At 40.2% G+C, this 23,234-nt stretch overlaps 1 protein-coding gene across 3 annotated transcripts in view; it reads left to right on the top strand.

The window, feature by feature from the left end:
- The window catches only part of MYO1B (myosin IB), a 482,457-nt gene that overhangs the window by 342,614 nt on the left and 116,609 nt on the right, over window positions 1–23,234 (top strand). For all 3 annotated transcript variants that reach the window (XM_053698590.1, XM_053698592.1, XM_053698591.1), the window contains exons 11-13: window positions 785–903; window positions 1,872–1,958; window positions 2,905–2,970. In XM_053698590.1, coding sequence (XP_053554565.1) covers window positions 785–903; window positions 1,872–1,958; window positions 2,905–2,970 — 272 coding nt within the window. The remainder of the gene's footprint in view (window positions 1–784; window positions 904–1,871; window positions 1,959–2,904; window positions 2,971–23,234) is intronic.

Genomic DNA, 23,234 nt, shown 5'->3' with positions numbered 1-23,234 from the left:
AAGCGTGAGTATACACCAATTTGTATATAACTGCATGTAATAGACACTACTATAAAGAAGAATATGCACAGATACTGATTTTAAAATCCAGAATAAAACTTTTTAAAAACTTACTTAGACCCTCCCAGTTCATTGTTGTTGATGAGGTAGTCTAGGACACCCACTGAAAAGGGCTAGGTAAACAAAAAGAGCAGACTCTCCTCATCTCCCCCCCTTCCCTGCATATAAAAAGACAGATAACATAAACAGGAACCTGTAGGAGTCTGTAAACGCGTTTATACATCTGACACTGTGGGGCTTGGTTAGGAGTCTCTGCACAATGTTCTTATAAAATAAGCAAAACTACATTTTTTTAAAAACACTACCAGATGAGCTACATAAATGGATAATCTACAAAACATTTATGCAAAGAAAAAGCTATTGTCGAGCACTGCTTTAACCCATTATCTGTATAGCATCAAAATTCAAATTTACTTAGTCAGATTACTGTGCATGTGTAGGTAGGCTCATTGGCTGGTTTCCAAGGCCACCTCTTATCTCAGTGCATTTTTTTACAGCTAGATAGTGCTAGTCCAAATGTGCCATATAGATAACATTGAGCGCACTCCAGTGGAGTTATGCGTGATTCAGCACTAATTGGCTAAAATGCAAGTTTGTAAAAAGCACTGAGATGAGGGGGGTAGTCTGCAGAGGCTTAGGTACAAGGTACAACTTGTAACACTTTAATTTTCCTATTTTCTTTTTTCTTCACAAAGCTGATTTTTACAAAATTATTACTTTCTAGAGTTGAAAGAAATTTGCGAGCTGACCGGTATTGACCAGTCTGTGCTAGAGAGAGCTTTCAGTTTTAGGACTGTGGAAGCCAAGCAGGAAAAAGTCTCCACTACCCTCAACGTGGCTCAGGTTGGTTTAAAAAATTAAAAGGAAAATAAATACTTTTTCGTTCTTAAAATGTTGATCTTAAAGAGGTTGTCTTAACATTCCTGGAGTGGTGCTCAGGGTGTCACACCAGACTACATGCGAAAACGTGTAAAACTTCTCTTATGTTTTTCTGCAAACATCTCTCAGCTTTGCTGTAATGGATCCCAGAACTAGGTGTTGATTATTGGTCCAGGGCAGCATATGGGTGGTCTGTGGGCAAATCTAGGAGTTCTGAGGCAAGTTTTAGCAATTTGGGTGAATTTTGTGCATTCTGTGATTTGGATTTGAATGTCTGGGACAAGAAATGAAGCAGAGGACAGTGAAACTGACATATGATTATGGGATAAATAAAAAGCCTATGGTTAAGGTAATTTTTGTGTAAACCAATGTGTATTATTTAAATATACTTGCAAGCTCACATCATCCTCCATAAGATTTCATTTTATTACATTAGTAAACGGCTATGTCCAATGATTTTTTTTAAAGTATGCTGAAGGGGTGACTGTAAACAGAATGTTTGACTTTGTGACTTGACTGGTTTGGGGGATATTATCACACCCTAAGGGCCTAACATTAGTTTAGTGCCGTTACCTTTTCTTCAAAGCAAATTTGAACTAGGACTGTTACTTTACACATTCTTTCTCTCTTCAGTTAAATAAAAAAAACATAATAAAGCTATTATTGCAAGCTGTTTTATCCAGTAGGCTTCCCTGCAAGCGAGTATTCCCTAGGCATGAGTTATGGTGGTGCTGATTTGCTGTTGTCAAATATATGCAAGTGAAACATCTCTTTCACACTAGAACAGCAGCCAATCTGTAGTTTTTTTCTTTTTCGCTTGGCAAGTCAAGAATATTATGCATTTTATTAAAACGTAGAATAGAAATTTTACTAGTCTAGGCAAAAAATGTTGTTTAAACATCCTTTACATGTGGAGTTCTTTTATAAAATAGGCATACTATGCTCGTGATGCACTGGCTAAGAATTTGTACAGCAGACTGTTCTCCTGGCTCGTTAATCGGATCAATGAGAGCATTAAGGTAACCATATATATTGCTTATTATTAATTCAATACTCAGGAGTCACAAACCAATTTGCCTTGAAGTAGATATTTATTATTGTCATCATTTAGCAACAGGTTGTTGTAAAGTATTATGACAATAGATGTGCAACATTTATAAAACACAATTGTAGTCTGCAACATCAAGAAGACCCTGTTCTGTAGTTAGAATTGTTAATGTACAATATGTTTCTTAGAAATGCCAGCTGTATGTTTCAGGGATTGCCTCTTGTTTTTTTCCAACACAGTACAGTAGAGAATATATTTTTCAATAAACCACTAATAAAGCCTGTTAACTTTTTTGTTTTAAAAGTATAAATGGTTTGTATCTGTAGGTATAGGAATAAATATAAACACACACATTATGTTTTTGACGTCTCATGTTACACACATTATTAGTCAGACTAATATATGGCGAATACAGATCAAAATAAAGTGATAATAATCAAGGTGCACTGCTGCGATCTTAATAGTAGGGATGTTATAAAATTGACTGACAGCTCTGGTTAACACCGTTAAATAAATGCTACAAGATGCAAAATAAGTATAATGCAACAGATTGTAATATGTTTAGAAATTTTACAAATGTATCAACCAATAGTAAAAAATAAATAAAATAAAACAAAAATAAAGTAGTTGTACAAATGCTGCTGAAACAAAATAATAAAAACAGCAACTCTTGCCTAGCCAGACTACAATTCCCTTTAACACGTTTCAGGGCCCTGCCGCTTCATCAGTGCATCACTCTAAAGCCATTAACCTTTTCATGTATGAATTGTTTGTATCTATATTTATAGTAATAAATATAAACACACACAGTACATTTTGACATGTCTCATGTATTTTATTAGTCAAACTAAAATGCTCATGAAATTTCCACCCGGGATGAGGAAGTGGCCTGTTAATATGTTTGTATTTTACCTAAGGCACAAAGCAAAGTAAGGAAGAAGGTCATGGGAGTTTTGGACATCTATGGCTTTGAAATTTTTGAGGTAAGATATGTGTTAATATTTGTATCCCAGCAAAATAACTCACTGAGAAACTATCCTTCGCTGAAAACGTAACCCAGTCACAAGTAGGAGGGCTTAATTCTATGTAAAGAAAAACACCACTACAAAATTAAAAAACACATATATATATTGTATTGTGATTGTTGATGTGTGTATTGTGTTATGGGTAATGCTAATTGTTAGCTGGGACAAGACAAGTTTGATAATTCTGACTGTTATTTACACGTTTACATGGAATAATATTAAGCGAAGATGCAGAGCCAAACCTCAAACAGTTCTGTCGTTACATATTTTACACAATTTGTTTTAGTACAAAAGAAACCTTGTACATCATATTTGCTTTGTCCTATATAAATGAAAATATGTTTAAATGCATTCAAGTTTTTTTTTTTTATTCATAAATCATATATGTTCCATTGATGAATTAAACTAATCATTCTTTTCAGGTTTGTGAAAGATTTGTTAATTTCATTTGTTCGGGTGTTGTCTCTGTTAGCCAATAAGCAATAAATAAATATGTATGCAACATGCATTTCCTTTTAGTTTGATTACATTTGAACACCTTTTTCTATTAAAAAACAAAACAAAAAATACACACATACTGGTGTTTAATCTGAGGGATTTATTTCCTATGGCATGGATAGTCCACAAAACATTCTAATTACTAGATGGATATTCACTCAGGAGGAGGAGGTAAAGAGCACCCCAGCAGAGCTGTTAAGTATCACTTCCCTTACCCATAACCCCCAGTCATTCTTTTTGCCTTGATCACAGGAGGATGGCGAAGATGGTGTCTGAAGATTTCTTTTAATCCTTTTATGGGTACTTTTCCCTGCAAGCAAGGATAAGGGTCTAGCTGTGTCCATGTCAATCTCTTTAGTAAGAGTAATGGTGGCTATTAGCAGTTAGAAGACAGCGAGGTGGTCTTTGCTTAAACTTCTAACATTATTGCTACCCCTATTATAGAAAGCCAGGGTTGGTTACTCTGTTCCACAGGTAAGTGCTTTTCCTTCTAGGTTTGAAGGTACCGGCACTATAGGGGTTAAATCCTTGTGGAAAGCATTTTAATCTGTTTTAGGGGCACTACTTATATGTAAATAGAGGCATCATATTTTATTGGGGCTCTGAGATGGAGAGCGTATGAAGTGTTTAAAAGTAGAAAAAACACCTGTCAACTTGTAGCAATCGCTTTTCAACTCTGCTTATTTGGCCCAATCACTTTGCTGTGTTGCTGTTGGTTTTCACACCGTTTTTGTTTGGTGCAATTTAAAGGGGGAAAAAAAAAGATTTTTATTTGCGGTCACGTGACTGCTCCTCGGCACTTACGGTTTTCGGCTTCTCTGTTCATCGGAGTTTGCCACGGCAAGTGTGGAGGTTGCAGTTTCCTCTGGAGGGGGAATTTTACAGTTGCAAGTAGATTTGGACTGTTCCGGTAACATGGAGGTGTATTTTGCTACCGGGTGTGTCCAGTTTTCTGTACTAGTGGGTTAGCAACTTCTAAAAGGGTAAGACCTCAGCAGAGCTGATGGTTTTTAGTTGCTTATTTATGTTTTATTGTTTCATATAAATAAACCTAATTTGGCATTTAAAATTCTTATTAATTACTAGGAACTGATTCCCAATTATGGACACTAATGCTGAAGTTGATTAATTTGAAAAATGCTTATTGTGTTTGGAGGCTAAGATAATTCCTCCTGAACAGATTTGCTCTTCATGTCTAAATACAACTTTTTAATGTTTAAAGATAAGATGTCCTGAGCCTCCTGTCTCTCAGGATACTGTTATCCTAGCTACCCCTCGGTTTTCCCCTCAAGCTTCACATACAGTGCCCTGCAGTTCAGCTCAAACTCCTGGGGGTGTTTTCTCCAACATTGGTGTGTCCGGTCCACGGCGTCATCCTTACTTGTGGGAATATCTCTTCCCCAACAGGACATGGCAAAGAGTCCCAGCAAAGCTGGCCATATAGTCCCTCCTAGGCTCCGCCCACCCCAGTCATTCTCTTTGCCGTTGCACAGGCAACATCTCCACGGAGATGGTTAAGAGTTTTTTGGTGTTTAAATGTATTTTTTATTCTTCTATCAAGTGTTTGTTATTTTAAAATAGTGCTGGTATGTACTATTTACTCTGAAACAGAAAAGGATGAAGATTTCTGTTTGTGAGAGGAAGATGATTTTAGCAGACAGTAACTAAAATCGATTGCTGTTTCCACATAGGACTGTTGAGATGAAGTAACTTCAGTTGGGGGAAACAGTTAGCAGACTTTTCTGCTTAAGGTATGACTAGACATATTTCTAACAAGACCATGTAATGCTGGAAGGCTGTCATTTCCCCTCATGGGGACCGGTAAGCCATTTTCTTAGTCATGCAAACAGAATAAAGGGCTTAATATGGGCTATAAAACTGGTAGACACTTTTATGGGCTAAATTGATTGCTTTATTTGGGCATTTTATTCATGTTTATGCTGATAATTCACATTTATAAACTTGGGGAACGTTTTTTAACGGCAGGCACTATGTTAGACACCTTTTCCAGTCAGGGAGGGCCTTCCCAGTTGTAGGCTGAGCCTCATTTTCGCGCCATTACTGCGCAGTTGTTTTTGAGAGCAAGACATGCAGATGCATGTGTGAGGATCTGAAAGTAGCTGGAAAAGTTTCTAGAAGGCGTCACTTGGTATCGTATTCCCCTCTGGGCTTGGTTAGGTCACAGCAAAGGCTATAGCTGGGACTGTATAGGGGTTAAATTTGTAAACGTCTCCGGTTCCGTTATTTTAAGGGTTAAAGCTCTGAAAATTGGTGTGCAATACTCTTAATGCTTTAAGACACTGTGGTGAAACAATTCCTTCATACTTTTTCACATATTCAGTAATAAAGTGTTTTCAGTTTGAAATTTAAAGAGACAGTAACGGTTTTGTTTTAAAACGTTTTTTGTGCTTTATTGACAAGTTTAAGCCTGTTTAACATGTCTGTGCCTTCGGATAAGCTATGTTCTATATGTATGAAAGCCAATGTGTCTCCCCATTTAAATTTGTGTGATAATTGTGCCATAGCGTCCAAACAAAGTAAGGACAGTACTGCCACAGATAATGAAGTTGCCCAAGATGATTCCTCAGATGAGGGGAGTAAACATGATACTACATCATCTCCTACTGTGTCTACACCAGTTTTGCCCACGCAGGAGGCCCCTAGTACATCTAGCGTGCCAATGCTTATTACCATGCAACAATTGACGGCTGTAATGGATAACTCCATAGCAAATATTTTATCCAAAATGCCTACATATCAGAGAAAGCGCGATTGCTCTGTTTTAAACACTGAAGAGCAGGAGGGCGCTGATGATAATTGTTCTGTCATACCCTCACACCAATCTGAAGTGGCCATGAGGGAGGTTTTGTCAGATGGGGAAATTTCAGATTCAGGAAAAATTTCTCAACAAGCTGAACCTGATGTTGTGACTTTTAAATTTAAATTAGAACATCTCCGCGCACTGCTTAAGGAGGTGTTATCTACTCTGGATGATTGTGACAACTTGGTCATTCCAGAGAAATTATGCAAGATGGACAAGTTCCTAGAGGTTCCGGTGCACCCCGACGCTTTTCCTATACCCAAGCGGGTGGCGGACATAGTGAATAAGGAGTGGGAAAAGCCCGGCATACCTTTTGTTCCCCCCCCTATATTTAAGAAATTATTTCCTATGGTCGACCCCAGAAAGGACTTATGGCAGACAGCCCCTAGGGTCGAGGTGGCAGTTTCTACTTTAAACAAGCGCACTACTATTCCTATCGAGGATAGTTGTGCTTTCAAAGATCCTATGGATAAAAAATTGGAGGGTTTGCTTAAAAAGATTTTTGTACAGCAAGGTTACCTTCTACAACCCATTTCGTGCATTGTTCCTGTCACTACAGCAGCGTGGTTCTGGTTCGAGGAACTAGAAAAGTCGCTCAGTAGAGAGACTCCATATGAGGAGGTTATGGACAGAGTTCACGCACTTAAGTTGGCTAACTCTTTTATTTTAGATGCCGCTTTGCAATTAGCTAGATTAGCGGCGAAAAATTCAGGGTTTGCAATCGTGGCGGGCAGAGCGCTTTGGCTAAAGTCTTGGTCAGCGGATGTGTCATCCAAGACAAAATTGCTTAACATCCCTTTCAAAGGTAAAACTCTATTTGGACCAGAATTGAAAGAGATTATCTCAGACATCACCGGGGAAAAGGGCCACGCCCTTCCACAAGATAGGCCTTTCAAGGCCAAGAATAAGTCTAATTTTCGTTCCTTTCGCAATTTCAGGAACGGACCGGCCTCTAATTCTGCATCTTCTAAGCAAGAGGGTAATGCCTCACAACCCAAACCAGCCTGGAAACCGATGCAAGGCTGGAACAAGGGTAAGCAGGCCAAGAAGCCTGCTGCTGCTAACAAAACAGCATGAAGGAGTAGCCCCCGATCCGGGACCGGATCTAGTAGGGGGCAGACTCTCTCTCTTTGCTCAGGCTTGGGCAAGAGATGTTCAGGATCCCTGGGCACTAGAAATAGTTTCTCAGGGTTATCTTCTAGAATTCAGGGAACTACCCCCAAGGGGAAGGTTCCACATGTCTCACTTATCCTTAAACCAAATAAAGAGACAGGCGTTCTTACATTGTGTAGAAGACCTGTTAAAGATGGGAGTGATACACCCAGTTCCAATAAAGGAACAAGGAATGGGATTTTATTCATATCTGTTCGTAGTTCCCAAAAAAGAGGGAACTTTCAGACCAATTTTGGATTTGAAGATCCTAAACAAATTTCTCAGGGTACCATCGTTCAAGATGGAAACCATTCGAACGATTCTACCCACTATCCAGGAGGGTCAATTTATGACTACCGTGGATCTAAAGGATGCGTACCTACATATTCCTATCCACAAAGAACATCATCAGTTCCTAAGGTTCGCCTTTCTGGACAAACATTACCAGTTTGTGGCCCTCCCATTCGGGTTAGCCACTGCTCCAAGGATTTTCACAAAGGTACTAGGATCCCTTCTAGCGGTTCTAAGACCGAGGGGCATTGCAGTAGTACCTTACTTGGACGACATTCTAATACAAGCGTCGTCCCTGTCAACAGCAAAGGCTCATACAGACATCGTTCTGGCCTTTCTCAGATCACACGGATGGAAGGTGAACGTAGAAAAGAGTTCCCTGTCTCCGTCAACAAGAGTTCCCTTCTTGGGAACAATAATAGATTCCTTAGAAATGAGGATTTTTCTGACAGAGGTCAGAAAGTCAAAACTTCTAAGCACTTGTCAAGTTCTTCATTCTGTTCCACGTCCTTCCATAGCGCAGTGCATGGAAGAAGTAGGGTTGATGGTTGCAGCAATGGACATAGTTCCTTTTGCACGAATTCATCTAAGACCATTACAACTGTGCATGCTCAAACAGTGGAATGGGGACTATACAGACTTGTCTCCAATGATTCAAGTAGATCAGAAGACCAGAGATTCACTCCGTTGGTGGCTGACCCTGGACCATCTATCCCAGGGAATGAGCTTCCGCAGACCAGAGTGGGTCATTGTCACGACCGACGCCAGTCTAGTGGGCTGCGGCGCGGTCTTAGAATCCCTGAAAGCTTAGGGACTATGGTCTCGGGAAGAGTCTCTTCTCCCGATAAACATTCTGGAACTAAGAGCGATCTTCAATGCTCTCAGGGCTTGGCCTCAACTAGCAAAGGCCAGATTCATAAGATTCCAATCAGACAACATGACGACCGTTGCGTATATCAATCATCAGGGGGGAACAAGGAGTTCCCTGGCGATGAAAGAAGTGACTAAAATAATTCAATGGGCGGAGGAGGTGTGGAAAACTGGGAAGCGGATTATCTGAGTCGTCAGACATTCCATCCGGGGGAGTGGGAACTCCACCCGGAGATCTTTGCCCAACTAACTCAATTATGGGGCATTCCAGACATGGATCTGATGGCGTCTCGTCAGAACTTCAAGGTTCCTTGCTACGGGTCCAGATCCAGGGATCCCAAGGCGACTCTAGTAGATGCACTAGTAGCACCTTGGACCTTCAACCTAGCTTATGTATTTCCACCGTTTCCTCTCATTCCCAGGCTGGTAGCCAGGATCAAACAGGAGAGGGCCTCGGTGATCTTGATAGCTCCTGCGTGGCCACGCAGGACTTGGTATGCAGACCTGGTGAATATGTCATCGGTTCCACCATGGAAGCTACCTTTGAGACAGGACCTTCTTGTTCAGGGTCCATTCGAACATTCAAATCTGGTCTCCCTCCAGCTGACGGCTTGGAGATTGAACGCTTGATTCTATCAAAGCGTGGGTTTTCAGATTCTGTGATAGATACTCTGGTTCAGGCCAGAAAACCGGTAACTAGAAAGATTTATCATAAAATATGGAAAAGATATATCTGTTGGTGTGAATCCAAAGGATTCCCATGGAATAAGATAAAAATTCCTAAGATTCTCTCCTTTCTACAAGAAGGTTTGGAGAAAGGATTATCTGCAAGTTCTCTAAAGGGACAGATCTCTGCTTTATCTGTCTTACTACACAAAAGACTGGCAGCTGTGCCAGATGTTCAAGCATTCGTTCAGGCTCTGGTTAGGATCAAGCCTGTTTACAGACCTTTGACTCCTCCCTGGAGTCTAAATCTAGTTCTTTCAGTTCTTCAAGGGGTTCCGTTTGAACCTTTACATTCCATAGATATTAAGTTACTATCTTGGAAAGTTTTGTTTTTGGTTGCTATTTCTTCTGCTAGAAGAGTTTCAGAGTTATCTGCTCTGCAGTGTTCTCCGCCCTATCTGGTGTTCCATGCAGATAAGGTGGTTTTGTGTACTAAGCCTGGTTTTCTTCCAAAGGTTGTTTCTAACAAGAATATTAACTAGGAGATAGTTGTACCTTCTCTATGTCCGAATCCAGTTTCAAAGAAGGAACGTTTGTTACACAATTTGCTCTAAAATTCTATTTAGAGGCTACAAAAGATTTCAGACAAACATCTTCTTTGTTTGTTGTCTATTCTGGTAAAAGGAGAGGTCAAAAAGCGACTTCTACCTCTCTTTCCTTTTGGCTTAAAAGCATCATCCGATTGGCTTATGAGAATGCCGGACGGCAGCCTCCTGAAAGAATCACAGCTCATTCCACTAGGGCTGTGGCTTCCACATGGGCCTTCAAGAACGAGGCTTCTGTTGACCAGATATGTAAGGCAGCGACTTGGTCTTCACTGCACACTTTTGCCAAATTTTACAAATTTGATACTTTTGCTTCTTCGGAGGCTATTTTTGGGAGAAAGGTTTTGCAAGCCGTGGTGCCTTCCGTTTAGGTAACCTGATTTGCTCCCTCCCTTCATCCGTGTCCTAAAGCTTTGGTATTGGTTCCCACAAGTAAGGATGACGCCGTGGACCGGACACACCAATGTTGGAGAAAACAGAATTTATGCTTACCTGATAAATTACTTTCTCCAACGGTGTGTCCGGTCCACGGCCCGCCCTGTTTTTTTTAATCAGGTCTGATGAATTATTTTCTCTAACTACAGTCACCACGGTACCATATGGTTTCTCCTATATTTTTCCTCCTGTCCGTCGGTCGAATGACTGGGGTGGGCGGAGCCTAGGAGGGACTATATGGCCAGCTTTGCTGGGACTCTTTGCCATTTCCTGTTGGGGAAGAGATATTCCCACAAGTAAGGATGACGCCGTGGACCGGACACACCGTTGGAGAAAGTAATTTATCAGGTAAGCATAAATTCTGTTTTTTTACCTGGGGATTTCGCTGTGCAGATTACTTCTGCTGTTTCTGCAGCTTTATCAGCTTTGCCAAAGGTTTCTTGTACGCGTAAGAGGAAATCTAAACATATTGATGTTAGTAAGGCTGACTCCGCTAAGGCTGCGATAGTCAGTTTGTCTCAATTATCTGATGAGGATGATTCTTCAGTGGCTTCTGAGGGGGAATTGTCAGATTCTGATACTGTAGTGACCAATTATGCAGATTCAGAGGAAATTAATTTCAGATTTAAGTTAGAACACCTTCAAGTTCTTTTGATGGAGGTTCTTGTTACTTTGGAAGAATCCAACGCTTTTGTTGAGGAGAATCCAAAGAGGTATAGTAAGCTTAATAGGATATATGATGTACCCTCATACGTGGAAGTATTTCTAGTTCCAGACCATATGGCAGATATTATAACTCAGGAATGGGATAAACCAGGGATTTCTTTTTTCCCCGTCCCTTGTTTTTAAAAAAGATGTTTCCTGTTGCTAATGCTATTTGTGATTTGTGGCGCCTGGTGCCCGAGGTAGAGGGAGCTATCTCTACTCTTGCTAAGAGAACTACTATTTCCTATTGAAGATAGTTGTTCATTCAAGGATCCCATGGATAAGAAGCTTGAGGCTTTTATGAAGAAGATGTACATTCATCAGGGATTACAGTGGCAACCTGTTGCTAGTATTGCTACAGTTGCGGGGGCAGCATCCTATTGGTGCAATGACTTATCTAATCTTATCCTAGAAGAGACTACTGTAGTGGATCAAGTGGGGGGCAGGCTTTCTTTTTCGGCAGGCTTGGATACGCGATGTTCCAGATCCTTGGGCCACAGATATAGTATCCCACGGTTACAGAATAGGATTAAAATCTTGTCCTTCCAGGGGCAGATTCCACCTGTCAAGGTTATCTGCAAACCAGATAAAGAGAGAGGCCTTCTTAAACTGCATAAAGGACCTATCATCCCTGGGAATGATCCAGTTCCTCTAGAGGAACAGGTTCTTGGATTCTATTTAAATCTATTTGTAGTTCCCAAAAAGAAAGGCACTTTCCATCCCATTCTGGACCTAAAGTGTCTCAACCAATTCCTCAGGGTTCCGTCCTTCAAGACAAAGACCATCTGTTCTATTCTTCCTTTGGTCCAAAAGGGTCAGTTCATGATGACCATAGATCTAAAGGACGTGTATCTTCATGTTTCTATTCACAGGGATCATTATCAGTATCTAAGGTTTGCCTTTCAGGACAAACATTTCCTGTTTGTTGCCCTTCCTTTTGGCCTTGCTACAGCTCCCAGAATTTTTACAAAAGTTCTTGGGGCTCTTTTGGCAGTGGTGAGGTCCCAGGGTATTGCTGTGGCCCTTATCTAGACAACATTGTATTTCCAGCTCCATATTTTCATCTAGCAAAATCTTATACCGAGATGTCTATTCTACATTCCCACGGATGTAAAGTGAATCTGGGTGCGAGTCCCCTTGTTCCAGACACAAGGTTTTTTTTTGGGAACAATCATCGATTGTCCTGTCCATGAAGATTTTTCTGACGGAAGCCAGAAAATCCAAACTTCATGTTTCTTGCCTGTCTCTCCAGTCTGCTATTCGTCCATCTGTGGCTCAATGCATGGAGGTGATTGGACTGATGGTTGCCTCCATGGACGACATTCCTTTTGCTTGGTTCCATCTGAGACCTTTGCAACTCTGCATGCTCAATCAATGGAACAGGGACCACTCATATGTCTCGCAGAAGATAAATTTGGATTCCCCAACAAGAGTGTCTCTTGTGGTGGTTTTCACAGGACCATCTGTCTCAGGGCACATGCTTCTGAGGCCCCCTGGGGGATTGTTACCACGGACGCCAGCCTGTTAGGCTGGGGAGCATTTTGGGGTTTCTTAAAAGCACAGGGTATGTGGACTCCAATAAACATCTTGGAGTTGAGAGCTATTTTCTATGCTTTAATAGCTTGGCCTCAACAAGCTTTGGTCCGATTTATCAGATTTCAGTCGGACAACATTACCTTGGTGGCCTACATCAATCACCAGGGAGGAACTCAGAGTTCTTTGGCAATGGAGGTGACTTACATTCTCCATTGGGTGGAGTCTCAGGATTGCCATCTCTCTGCCATCCACATACCAGGGGTGGACAACTGGGAGGTGGGTTTTCTGAGCAGGCAGACTTTTCATCCCGGAGAGTGGGCTCTCCACCCAGAGGTTTTCACAATGATAACTCTCAGGCGGGGGGTTCCGGAGTTGGATCTGATGGTGTCTCGTTAAAACGCCAAGCTTCCAAAGTATGGTTCAAGGCCAAGAGATCCTCAAGCCGTTCTGGTAGATGCTCTAGCAGTTCCTTGGAGCTTAAATCTATCATACCTGTTTCCTCCGATTTTTGTTGCTTTCACAAGTAATTGCTCACATCAAATAGGAGAGAGCTTTTGTGATTCTTATAGCTCCTGCATAGCCTCGCAGGATCTGGTTTGCGGATCTGGTGACAATGCCATCTCTTCCGTCGTGGAGGTTACCTTTCAGGAAAGACCTTCTACTTTAGGGTCCCTTTGTTCATCCAAATCTGGTTTCTGTGAAGCTCACTGCTTGAAGATTGAACGTCTAAGTTTGGCTAGGCGTGGCTTCTCTGAGAAAGTTATAGATAATATGCTTCAGGCTCGTAAACCGGTTACGCGCAGAATTTACCATAGGGTATGGTGTAAATACCTTCAGTTGTTTAATTCAAAGGTTTTTTCTTGGGATAAAGTAAGGGTTCCTCGAATTTTGGCTTTCCTTCAGGAGGGCCTGGAGAAGGGTTTATCAGTCTGTACTTTGAAGGATTAGATTTCTGCACTGTCCTTCTGCATAAATGTCTGGCAGTTCTGACAGATGTTCAGTCTTTTGTTCTGGCCTTGGTCAGAATCAGTCGTGTGTTTAAATCTGTTGGAGCCTTAACCTTGTTCTTAAGCCGATGCATTCTGTTAATATTAATTTACTATCTTGGAAGGTTTTGTTTCTTCTTGCTATTTCTTCTGCTCGCAGAGTTTCCGAACTCCGGCTCTGCAGTGCGATTGCCCTTACCTTTTTTTTCATGCTGCTAAGGTGGTCCTTCGTAATAAGCTGGGGTTTCTCCCTAAGGTAGTGTTGGATCGCAATATTAATCAGGAAATTGTTGTTCGTTCTTTTTGTCCTAACCCTTCTTCCCAGAAGGAACGTCTTTTGCATAACTTGGATGTTCTGCATGCTCTTAAATTTTAGCTTCAAGCAACTAAAGATTTTCGGCAGACTTCTGCCCTGTTTGTGGTTTTCTCTGGTAAGCGTAGGGGTCAGAAGGCCACCTATCACTCTTTCTCTCTGGTTGCGAAGTGTTATCCTCCTGAGAGAATTACAGCTCATTCCACTAGAGCTGTTTCTTCTTCATGGGCTTTCAAAAATAAAGCTTCTGTGGAGCAAATCTTTAAGGCGGCCACTTGGTCCTCCATACATAGTTTTTCCAAATTCTACAAATTTGATACTTTTGCCTCATCTGAGGCTTCTTTTGGAAGAAAGTTATTCAAGCGGTGGTGCCTTCAGTTTAGGTCCGCCTGTCTTGTTCTCTCTCCCTATTCATTCTGTATCCTCTAGCTTGGGTATTGGTTCCCACTAGTAATTAGAATGTTTTGTGGACTCTCCATGCCATAGGAAAGAAAACAAAATTTATGCTTACCTGATAAATTTATTTATTTCCAGGCATGGAGAGTCCACGACCCTTATTCTAGTTAAGACGGCAGATTTATTTTGTTTAGTCCTCAGGCACCTCTATACCCTTGTGTTATCTTCTTTTTTCCGTTTCCCTTTGGCCGAATGACTATGGGTTATGGATAAGGGAAGTGATACTTAACAGCTCTGCTGGGGTGCTCTTTGCCTCCTCCTGCTGGCCAGGAGTGAATATCCCACTAGTAATTAGAATGTTTTGTGGACTCTCCATGCCGTTAAATAAATAAATTTATCAGGTAAGCATACATTTTGATTTTATTGGTGAATAGTGTCTCTTTAAGTGTTAAAGACTATACCTGTATTATTATTATTGGTTATTTGTAGAGCGCCAACAGATTCCGCAACGCTATAAACAAAGGCAGATTACAACAAAACAATTTTAGGGATCAAATGGGTAGAGGGCCCTGCCATGCGTCGCTGTGTTGTATTCAGCTCTTAAGAAGGTGATCTACAAACAGCTGGACTCTTAGGCATTCATGCTAAGGGGCTTCAGGGGATAGCAATGGAGGAGAGGAACTGGTATAAAGAAAGGTTAATGTAGGTTGTATGCATCCCTTAACAGTAGAGTCTTTAGGGAGCACTTGAAGCTTTCAAAACTAGAGGAAAGTCTTGTGGAGTGAGGCAGAGAGTTCCACAAGATGGGAGCCAGTCTAGAGAAGTCCTGTAAACAGGAGTGTGATGAGGTAACAAGAGAGGAGGAGAGTAGGAGGCCATGACCAGAGCGAAGGGGACGGGAGGGAGAGTATCTGGAGACAAGGTCTGAGATATAGGGGGGAGCAGTGCAGTTGAGGGCTTTGCATGTCAGAGTGAGAATTTTGTGTTTAATCCTGGAGACAAGAGGAAGCCAGTGAAGGGATTGGCAGAGAGGTGCAGCAGATAAAGAGCGACATGCAAGGAAGATGAGGCTAGCAGAGGCATTCATTATGGATTGTAAAAGAGCTAGGCTGCAGCTGGGGAAACGAGAGAGGACAGAGTTGCAGTAATTGAGGCGGGAAAGGATGAGAGAGTGGATTAAAATCTTAGTTGTGTAAGGAAATGTCTAATTTTAGAGATGTTTTTAAGGTGGAAGCAGCAGGCTTTAGCCAAGAACTGAATGTGAGGAGTGAAAGAAAGATCTGAGTCAAATGTGACCCCGAGACATTGGGCATGTGGAGTATTAAACAAATGCAGTCGTGTACTCTATGCATAATTCTGAGAAACAAGCACACATATATATTGCCTTGGGCAAAACTAATCCTGGTTGTGTATACAATAAATTATGCTTAGATGGCATGTTTTGTTTTCATCAAGTTTATTAATATGGCATTTTATGCCCATGCCAACATGCTGCTGAACTCTCTGCACGCTAGCTGAAATGAATGTGTGTGGGGTGAAGTGGAGGTGGAAGGACTATGTCAGCATAAAGCATTCTTTAGTTTTGCTGAGCAAGGCCTGTTACATCATACAACTAGGCCACTCACTGCACATTTAGGGATATAAGTTTTATGGAAAATGTTTTTAATGTGACCCATCTCGTTTTAAATAGCAGAAACGTATAACAGAGCACTTGTAACCTGATTGCCTAATGATTGCTGTTAAGTTGTGTTATTGTTTTTATTGTTATTGCTTTTATTTAAGATCCCTGGTTTTGTTTTTAAATTTTATCTGACAGATATTAGAGTAATACAAGTTTTAAATTCTAACATTTAAATTTAAAGGCATAGAAAAGTTAAAAATTAAATGTGCATAGATGCATTTCAATTTGAAATAGAAGCATTTTTGCAATATACTTCTGTTAGCTAAAATGCTTCTTAGAAAAGGTTATTACTGGGTTTTTTTGCGGCATACGTACATATCCTGTTAGGGCCCGTGCACCAGTATTCAAACACCACAACTTCTTAGAATGTCAGCAGTATCTTGGACAACACTAATTAAGTCTACAGAAACAATATACACCACAGCTACGTCTCTGAGCAGGAATAGTGTTTGAATACTGGTGCACAAGCTTTCACAGGATATGTGCTTATGCCTATGAAAAACAGTAATATCTTTTACTAGAAGCATTTTTGCTAATAGAAGTATATCGCAAAAATTCTTCTATTTCAAATTGAAATGCAGGTATGCACAACATTTTGACCTTTCTATCCCTTTAATTAAACTTGTAACAAAAACATTACTGGACTGAAATGCTATAACAATTGTGAAATTCTTTAGATGATCGTAAATTACAGAATAAAAAAGCTGCATTGGGGCAGAACAACCTTAACTTTTAAAGACTGATCAGAGACTCATACATGTAATGAAATGAAAAAGCATTTTGAATGTTTTAGAAAACTGCTGTATTTAGACAACATTTATTTTTTAAAGACACAAAATAATTGAGAGACCCATAAATCCCCTTTGTGGATACATTTATTCAAGAACAATAATAGATATTGTGTAATTAGCCACTTCTTTTAAAGAAAGCAATGTAAATTCTGAAACGTAGAGAGTTTTTTTGCCCAATAAAGTTTGTGAAGTACTAGGAGGTAATTATGTTACGAAAGAGGATTTCTGTTTTACCTTTATGTTTAAATATTTTTTATTGTCATTATTTTGAAACTTTGAAAACAATTACAGACATACCTTCCCCTCCATGTGATTCCCTCTACATGAAGGTTAGGAAGAAGACAAACAGTATAACATCATTTATGTAGCAAACAATATAGCTTATGTGGTAAGGTTTACCGTGCTCTACTCATTCCCAATGATATTTGAATGTCCTTTTGGATTCTGGGATGAAAGTTAGGTGGTAATATTCGTAGGTCATCTTTTTCACGTGATGATTTATTTGAGTATCTTCCGTGGTGTTAGGGAATCTCTCTTAAGGGGTAGAGCAAATATCTAATTTAACTTCCATATTAACCTGTTGTTGAGTTACGATAGCAGTTTCACAGTATCTGAGGTCACCTGAATTAACTCTACATAAATTAACTTTAAAGAGGTATATCCTCCTTAGGAGGTAAAATTATATAAATAGGGTATAAAAAGGGGAAGGGGGGGGGAGGGGAGTGACGACACAACCTGATGTGATTATTGGGGAGTGATTTCGCAGTAGGTAAGATAACTCGTTATTTTTGTGTTTCAATGTTTTATTTAGCTATCCAGTAATACCATATCGCTAGGAAAGTTTCTCTATTGTCTAGGGTGTGAGATGCCAGCTCATACATAGTATATGTATATTGGATTTTATTATAAATTTCCGTCCAGGTTGGGCTGCCTGTCTTCCAATATCTGGCTATGCATGTCCTTGTGATTGTTCACAATATCCTAATAAATGTGTTGATATGTTTATTAAGTGTACTAATATTTATGTGTAGAAGGGCCTGTTGGATGGTAAGATCTATATTTTTGTTCAGTATGTGACTAAGGAAGGAGGATAGCTGTTGCCATATCCCTGTAATTTCTTTGCAGTCCCACCACATATGTTTGTATGTTCCTGCCTCTCCGCATCCTCTGTAACATAAGGGACTTCCCTGTGTGTGCATATGAGCCGTTCTAATGGGTGTTAGATACCATCGGTGTATAGTCTTGATTATGTTCTCCTTAAGATCTACACTTATAAGTCCCTTCTCAGCCTTTAGAAATATCGTTTCCCATTCTTTAGTTTCTTTAGAAATGTGGAGATCCCTTTCCCAAGCTATCATAGTAGGGGTTTTGATTTTATTCTGTGATATTTGAATATTTGTATAGAGGATAGAAATAGTATGTTTATCTCATTCTTGCGATTTACAAAGATGTTCTAGTGGCGCGGTGTACCTTTCTCTTGGATGTTTCAGATATATCTGGGTGGCTGAATGAATCTGTAGGTATAAATACCATCTCAATTTCAAGGGGGATAATTTTTCTTGAAGTTGGTTAAATGTAAGTGTAGTTCCTCCCTCTATAAAGTCTGCTACTCTATAGAGACCCTTATTTTCCCATTTCTGCAGTTGATCCCAGAGTTCTCTGGGCAAAATATATTTTATCGGGATATATAAGGAATATTGTGGAATAAGATTGTATTTGGTTTTTGCTTTCTTCCAGGTAGTTATTGTGGTGTTTGTAGTGTAAGGTCTATATGATTCTTGTTTGGATTGTGTTTTCTCAGGATCCCAAATAATGGTATCCGTTTCCCCCCAACCACCCAGCGTTGTTTCTAGAGTAGGCCAGATAATTTCTTTATTTCTTTTTAGTAATAGACTATCTTGTGCTAATCTGGCGGCGTGGTAATATTCCATTAAATTGGGGACCCCAATACCTCCCAGAGTCCTGTGTCTAGTCAGGATTGATTTAGCAATCCTGTTCGTTTTGTCTCCTCTTATATAAATTAGTATCTCTTTTTGCAATGAGTCTATATCTGTTTTGGCAATTTGGATAGGGAGTGTTCTAAAGAGATACAAGATCCTTGGCAAGATTGTCATCTTAACCGCGGCCACTCTGCCTAGCCATGAAAATGTATAGGTTTTCCACTTTGATAAATCTTTTTTGATTTGTTTGAACAATGGGATATAATTTACTTTGTATAGATGTGAGGGGCAGGAAGGAAGGTGAACTCCAAGGTACTTTAATGAATGTTTCATCCATTTAAAGTTGAAATTAGTTTCTAATAGCGTCTGAGTCATTTGTGGTAGTGCAATGGGTAGGGCTTCACATTTTTCTGTGTTTATTTTGAATCCCGATATGGCAGAGAAGGTTGCTAATGTTTGGTAAAGGTTGGGTAATGATACTAAGGGGTTAGTCACAGTCAATAAAATATCGTCCGCAAACAAAGCCAATTTATGTTCCACCTTAGCTAACTTAACTCCCGAGATGTCTACTTGAGAGCGGATTTTGGCGGCCAGAGGTTCAATGCAAAGAGCGAAAAGTAATGGAGACAAAGGGCAACCTTGTCTAGTCCCATTACGAATTGGGAAGGGTTGTGATTTGTATCCTGCAGATGAAACCTGAGCTCCCGGCATGGAATAGATAGCTTTTAATGCCTTAATGAATGCCCCCTCAAACCCCATTTTATGCATTACTACAAACATATAATTCCAGTCAATTCTATCAAATGCCTTCTCCGCGTCTAATGATAAGAGCAGAGAAGGCGTTTGTGTTTCATTTAAGGTCTGAATTAAGTTGGTGACTTTGCGGATATTGTCTGGAGCTTCCCTACCTTTGACAAAGCCCACCTGATCTGGGTGGACTAGGTGTGGTATAATATGTTTTAATCTGTTTGCCAATATCTTTGTAAATATTTTAAGATCTTGGTTAATCAGGGATATTGGGCGGTAATTTTGGCATTTCTTGTGATCTCTCCCTGGTTTGGGAATTACAACTATTTTTGCTGCCAGGAGCTCAGGTGGGATGGCCCCCCCTTCCATGAGATGATTACATAGTTTGACAAGGTGTGGAATCAGTGTTACTTTAAACAATTTATAATAGTCGCCTGGGAAGCCATCTGGGCCCGCCGCTTTTCCCGGTTTGAGATCTTTGATAGCCCCTAGTACTTCTACAGTGGATATGGGGGAATTCAGGGATTCTAACTGTTCCTTAGATATAGTCTGTAGTAAGTCGTGGTTGAAGAAGGTTGAGGTAAGTTTTTCAGTGTCTGTGTTGTGTAGGACTTTTTCCCCATCGTATAGGGCACCGTAATCTGTTGCGAAGGTGTCTACAATTTCTTGTGGGTGTGAGGTTACTGTGTTATGAGGTGTTTCAATCGCGGAGATTACTGAGGCTCTACAGCGTTCTCGGATTTTATGTGCCATGAATCTGTCAGGCTTATTAGCAAATATAAAATATTGTGATTGTTGGCGTTGTATTGTTCTGGTGGCTTGCGAATGAAGCAGTGTAGCTAATGCTGTTTTTTTTAAGTGGAGAGCATTTGCATTGGCTTTTGTCTTAGTGAGCTTATGTCGTTTTTCCAATTCCTCAATTTCTGATTAGAACTGTTCTAGTTGTTGTCTATATTTTCTAATCTGCTGCGCTTTTTCCTTAATAAGTATCCCCCTTAGGACCGCTTTATGAGCCGCCCACGTGATCCCTGGATTAGTTGCTGTATCTATATTTATATGCCAGTATTCAGTTAGTAATCTCAGTACCTTGTCATGTGTTTGGGGGTCTCTAATGTATGATTTGTCAAAGGTCCAAGTTTTACTTCTGTTTGGGTCACACAAACCCTCTACCTGAAGAGTGAGGATCGAGTGGTCCGACCATACGCAAGTGTGTATCTGGGAGTTGTGTAATAAGGGTTGTAATATCTGACTTACATAAATGTAATCTAATCTGATGTAGGATTTATGTGCAGCGGAGTAAAATGTAGTGTTGTTGGTCGAGCCATATAGTGTTGTCCAAGTTTCTATGAGGGAATGAGGTAGTAGGTGTTCCTGGATTGATTTGACAATGCGATTGTGTCTGTTTTGTTTGTTGGTTAAGGGTTTGGATTCGGTCGGGTTAATAGGTCTCATGGTGATGTTAAAATCTCCTGCTATAAATATTTTGGTGTGGGACCATTGTGTTAGTAAGTTTGAAATTTGTTGGAAGAAGCTGTGCTGATTCTCATTTGGAGCATAAACATTGCATAGGGTAATTTCGGTATCTGAAATTCTACCTTTCACTATTATGTACCTCCCTTCAGTATCTGCGATAGTGTCTTCCTGTTTGAAATTGAGTGAAGAATGAATGAGGATGGATGTGCCCCGCTTTTTAGATGTGGCGGTTGAGTGAAAATGGGTATTAAAATTTTTTGCCCAATACTTTGGAATATTATCTTTAAGTAGGTGGGTCTCCTGGAGAAATAGAATGTTGGCATGTAAAGAGGTGTACTGTGTCATCGCCATCCGTCTATTTATATTAGTATTTAGTCCCCTAACATTATGGGATATTAGTTTTATTTTGGGGATCATGTTAGTTTGTTTGTTTTGGATTGGTGTAGTGAGATTTTTATTACCTGAGGATCTCCGGATTGTAAACCTGACATTACCGGTTGTAGTCGATCTGAAATGTAATTGATAGGAAGTGTTGTGTCGTCACTGGGGATTGGAGGGAAGCTAGGAAAGAAATACAATGTTAATAACATAGCAAACAGTGCTGTGGAATCCTCAACAGAAGGATTCCTAGGAGTAAAACTATTATGCATTCTAAGAGTAAACATAAACTAGTATGATACTAAATTGTCCTGGGGGAAATTAAATTTCCATAACAACTGATAACTTTTCTAGTAGTAAAACTTAACAGGAGTCTCTGAGTGATAGGTGGGAAAGGTCCAAAGATTTGTAGTTGCAGATGCTTTCAAGGTGAACGAAGGCTATCTCTGGATATTTTTCCCTCAGTCAATCTTTCTGACTCTCAGGCTCCTAAAGAAGTATAGTTTGAGTTCCTGTATCCATGCCATAAACAGGATACCATCTAGGAGATTTTCCCTCTTGTTTCCTTTATTTTTTGTTTTTTATAATTGATATTCTGCCATTTTAGAGAATCTGGGTGTTTGTCTTGGCCTTTGTTTTTCTCTTGATTTGGTGTTGTGTTTGGGATACTGGGTGTCTCCAGTGATAGGATGTTGCAGATCTCAGGAATATCCTCAGGGTCTTTTAGTGTGATTGTTTTGGAGTCTTTAATAATGTGTAGGGCAAACGGGAACCCCCATCTATATGGTATCTGGTGTTTTCTGAGCATTGTGGTAAGAGGGCGCAGGGATCCTCTTCTCTGCAGTGTTCTGACACTGAGGTCTTGATAAAATTGTATGATGTTGCCCTGGTGTTTATAAGTTGGGTTTTTTCTTGCTGCTTGTAGGATTATTTCTTTGTCTGGGAAGAAAGTTAGTTTAATTATTATGTCCCTTGGGGGCAGGCCTGGTTTGGGTTTGGCTTTTAGTGCCCTGTGTGCTCTTTCTAAGTGGAAAACATAGTCAGCTGGGGAGTTTGTGATTTGGGTGAAGAGTTGGGCAAGATAGCGTGGGATTTCTGTGGGGCCCACCTCCTCAGGAACTCCTTTAAGTCAAATGTTATTCCTCCTGCTCCTGTTCTCCAGATCTTCCATTTTATCCTGGAATTCCTCCAATAGTTGTTGTTGTGAGGACATGGTTTGGGACATTTCGTCCATTTGTTCCACCATGGAGTCTTTTTGATCTTCTAGTGTTTCAATTCTATTGCCCATCTCTTGTAGGTCGGATTTGATTTCGGATAGGCTGCTGGTCACAGATGAGTGAATAGTGTCAATTTTCTCCCATAGCCTGTCAAAATTCTCTGCAATGTCCTGTTTAGATACTAAATTTCTGAGGTCAGCTTTTGTTAAAGGACTTTTGTCTTGTGGTGATTGTTGATGGTCAGCGTCCAGCTCCTCCTCTGCTTCTGTGTCTGTCGAGTGTTTAGCTGTCTGAGATGGCTTGAAGAATGTGGACACAGCTGTTGTTTTGGTTGTTTTGTCTCCCTTAGTGAGTCTTTTAGTGGACATCTTGACGTATCACAGATATAGCCAAAAGAGTGGTATTGTTTACTGCTAGGGATGAATCTGCTATCTTCTGGAGTAGCTGTTTTTTGCCAGATCAAAAGCCTTACAGTGTATGTACTTATATTTTGATTGTGGAAACCCAGATTCAGTTTTAATTGTTTGTCTCGGGGAGGCAGCTCATTTAGGATAACAAGAGGTATGTTGATCAATCTTTAAAACATGGTATGACTCATATCAGTGTTATGTTTATTATTTTAGATCTCCTTCGGTTCCCCCATTAGAAATTTTTCCTTCTTAGGATGTAGTTTACATTTTATTACACTTGTACTCCTATGTTATATTATCCCAGGAGTATA

This window comes from Bombina bombina, chromosome 1 (assembly GCF_027579735.1).
Source record: "Bombina bombina isolate aBomBom1 chromosome 1, aBomBom1.pri, whole genome shotgun sequence".
In the NCBI taxonomy this organism is placed as follows: Eukaryota; Metazoa; Chordata; class Amphibia; order Anura; family Bombinatoridae; genus Bombina; species Bombina bombina.
Note: the sequence above shows the minus strand (reverse complement) of the source record. Positions and strands in the feature narration are given on the sequence as shown.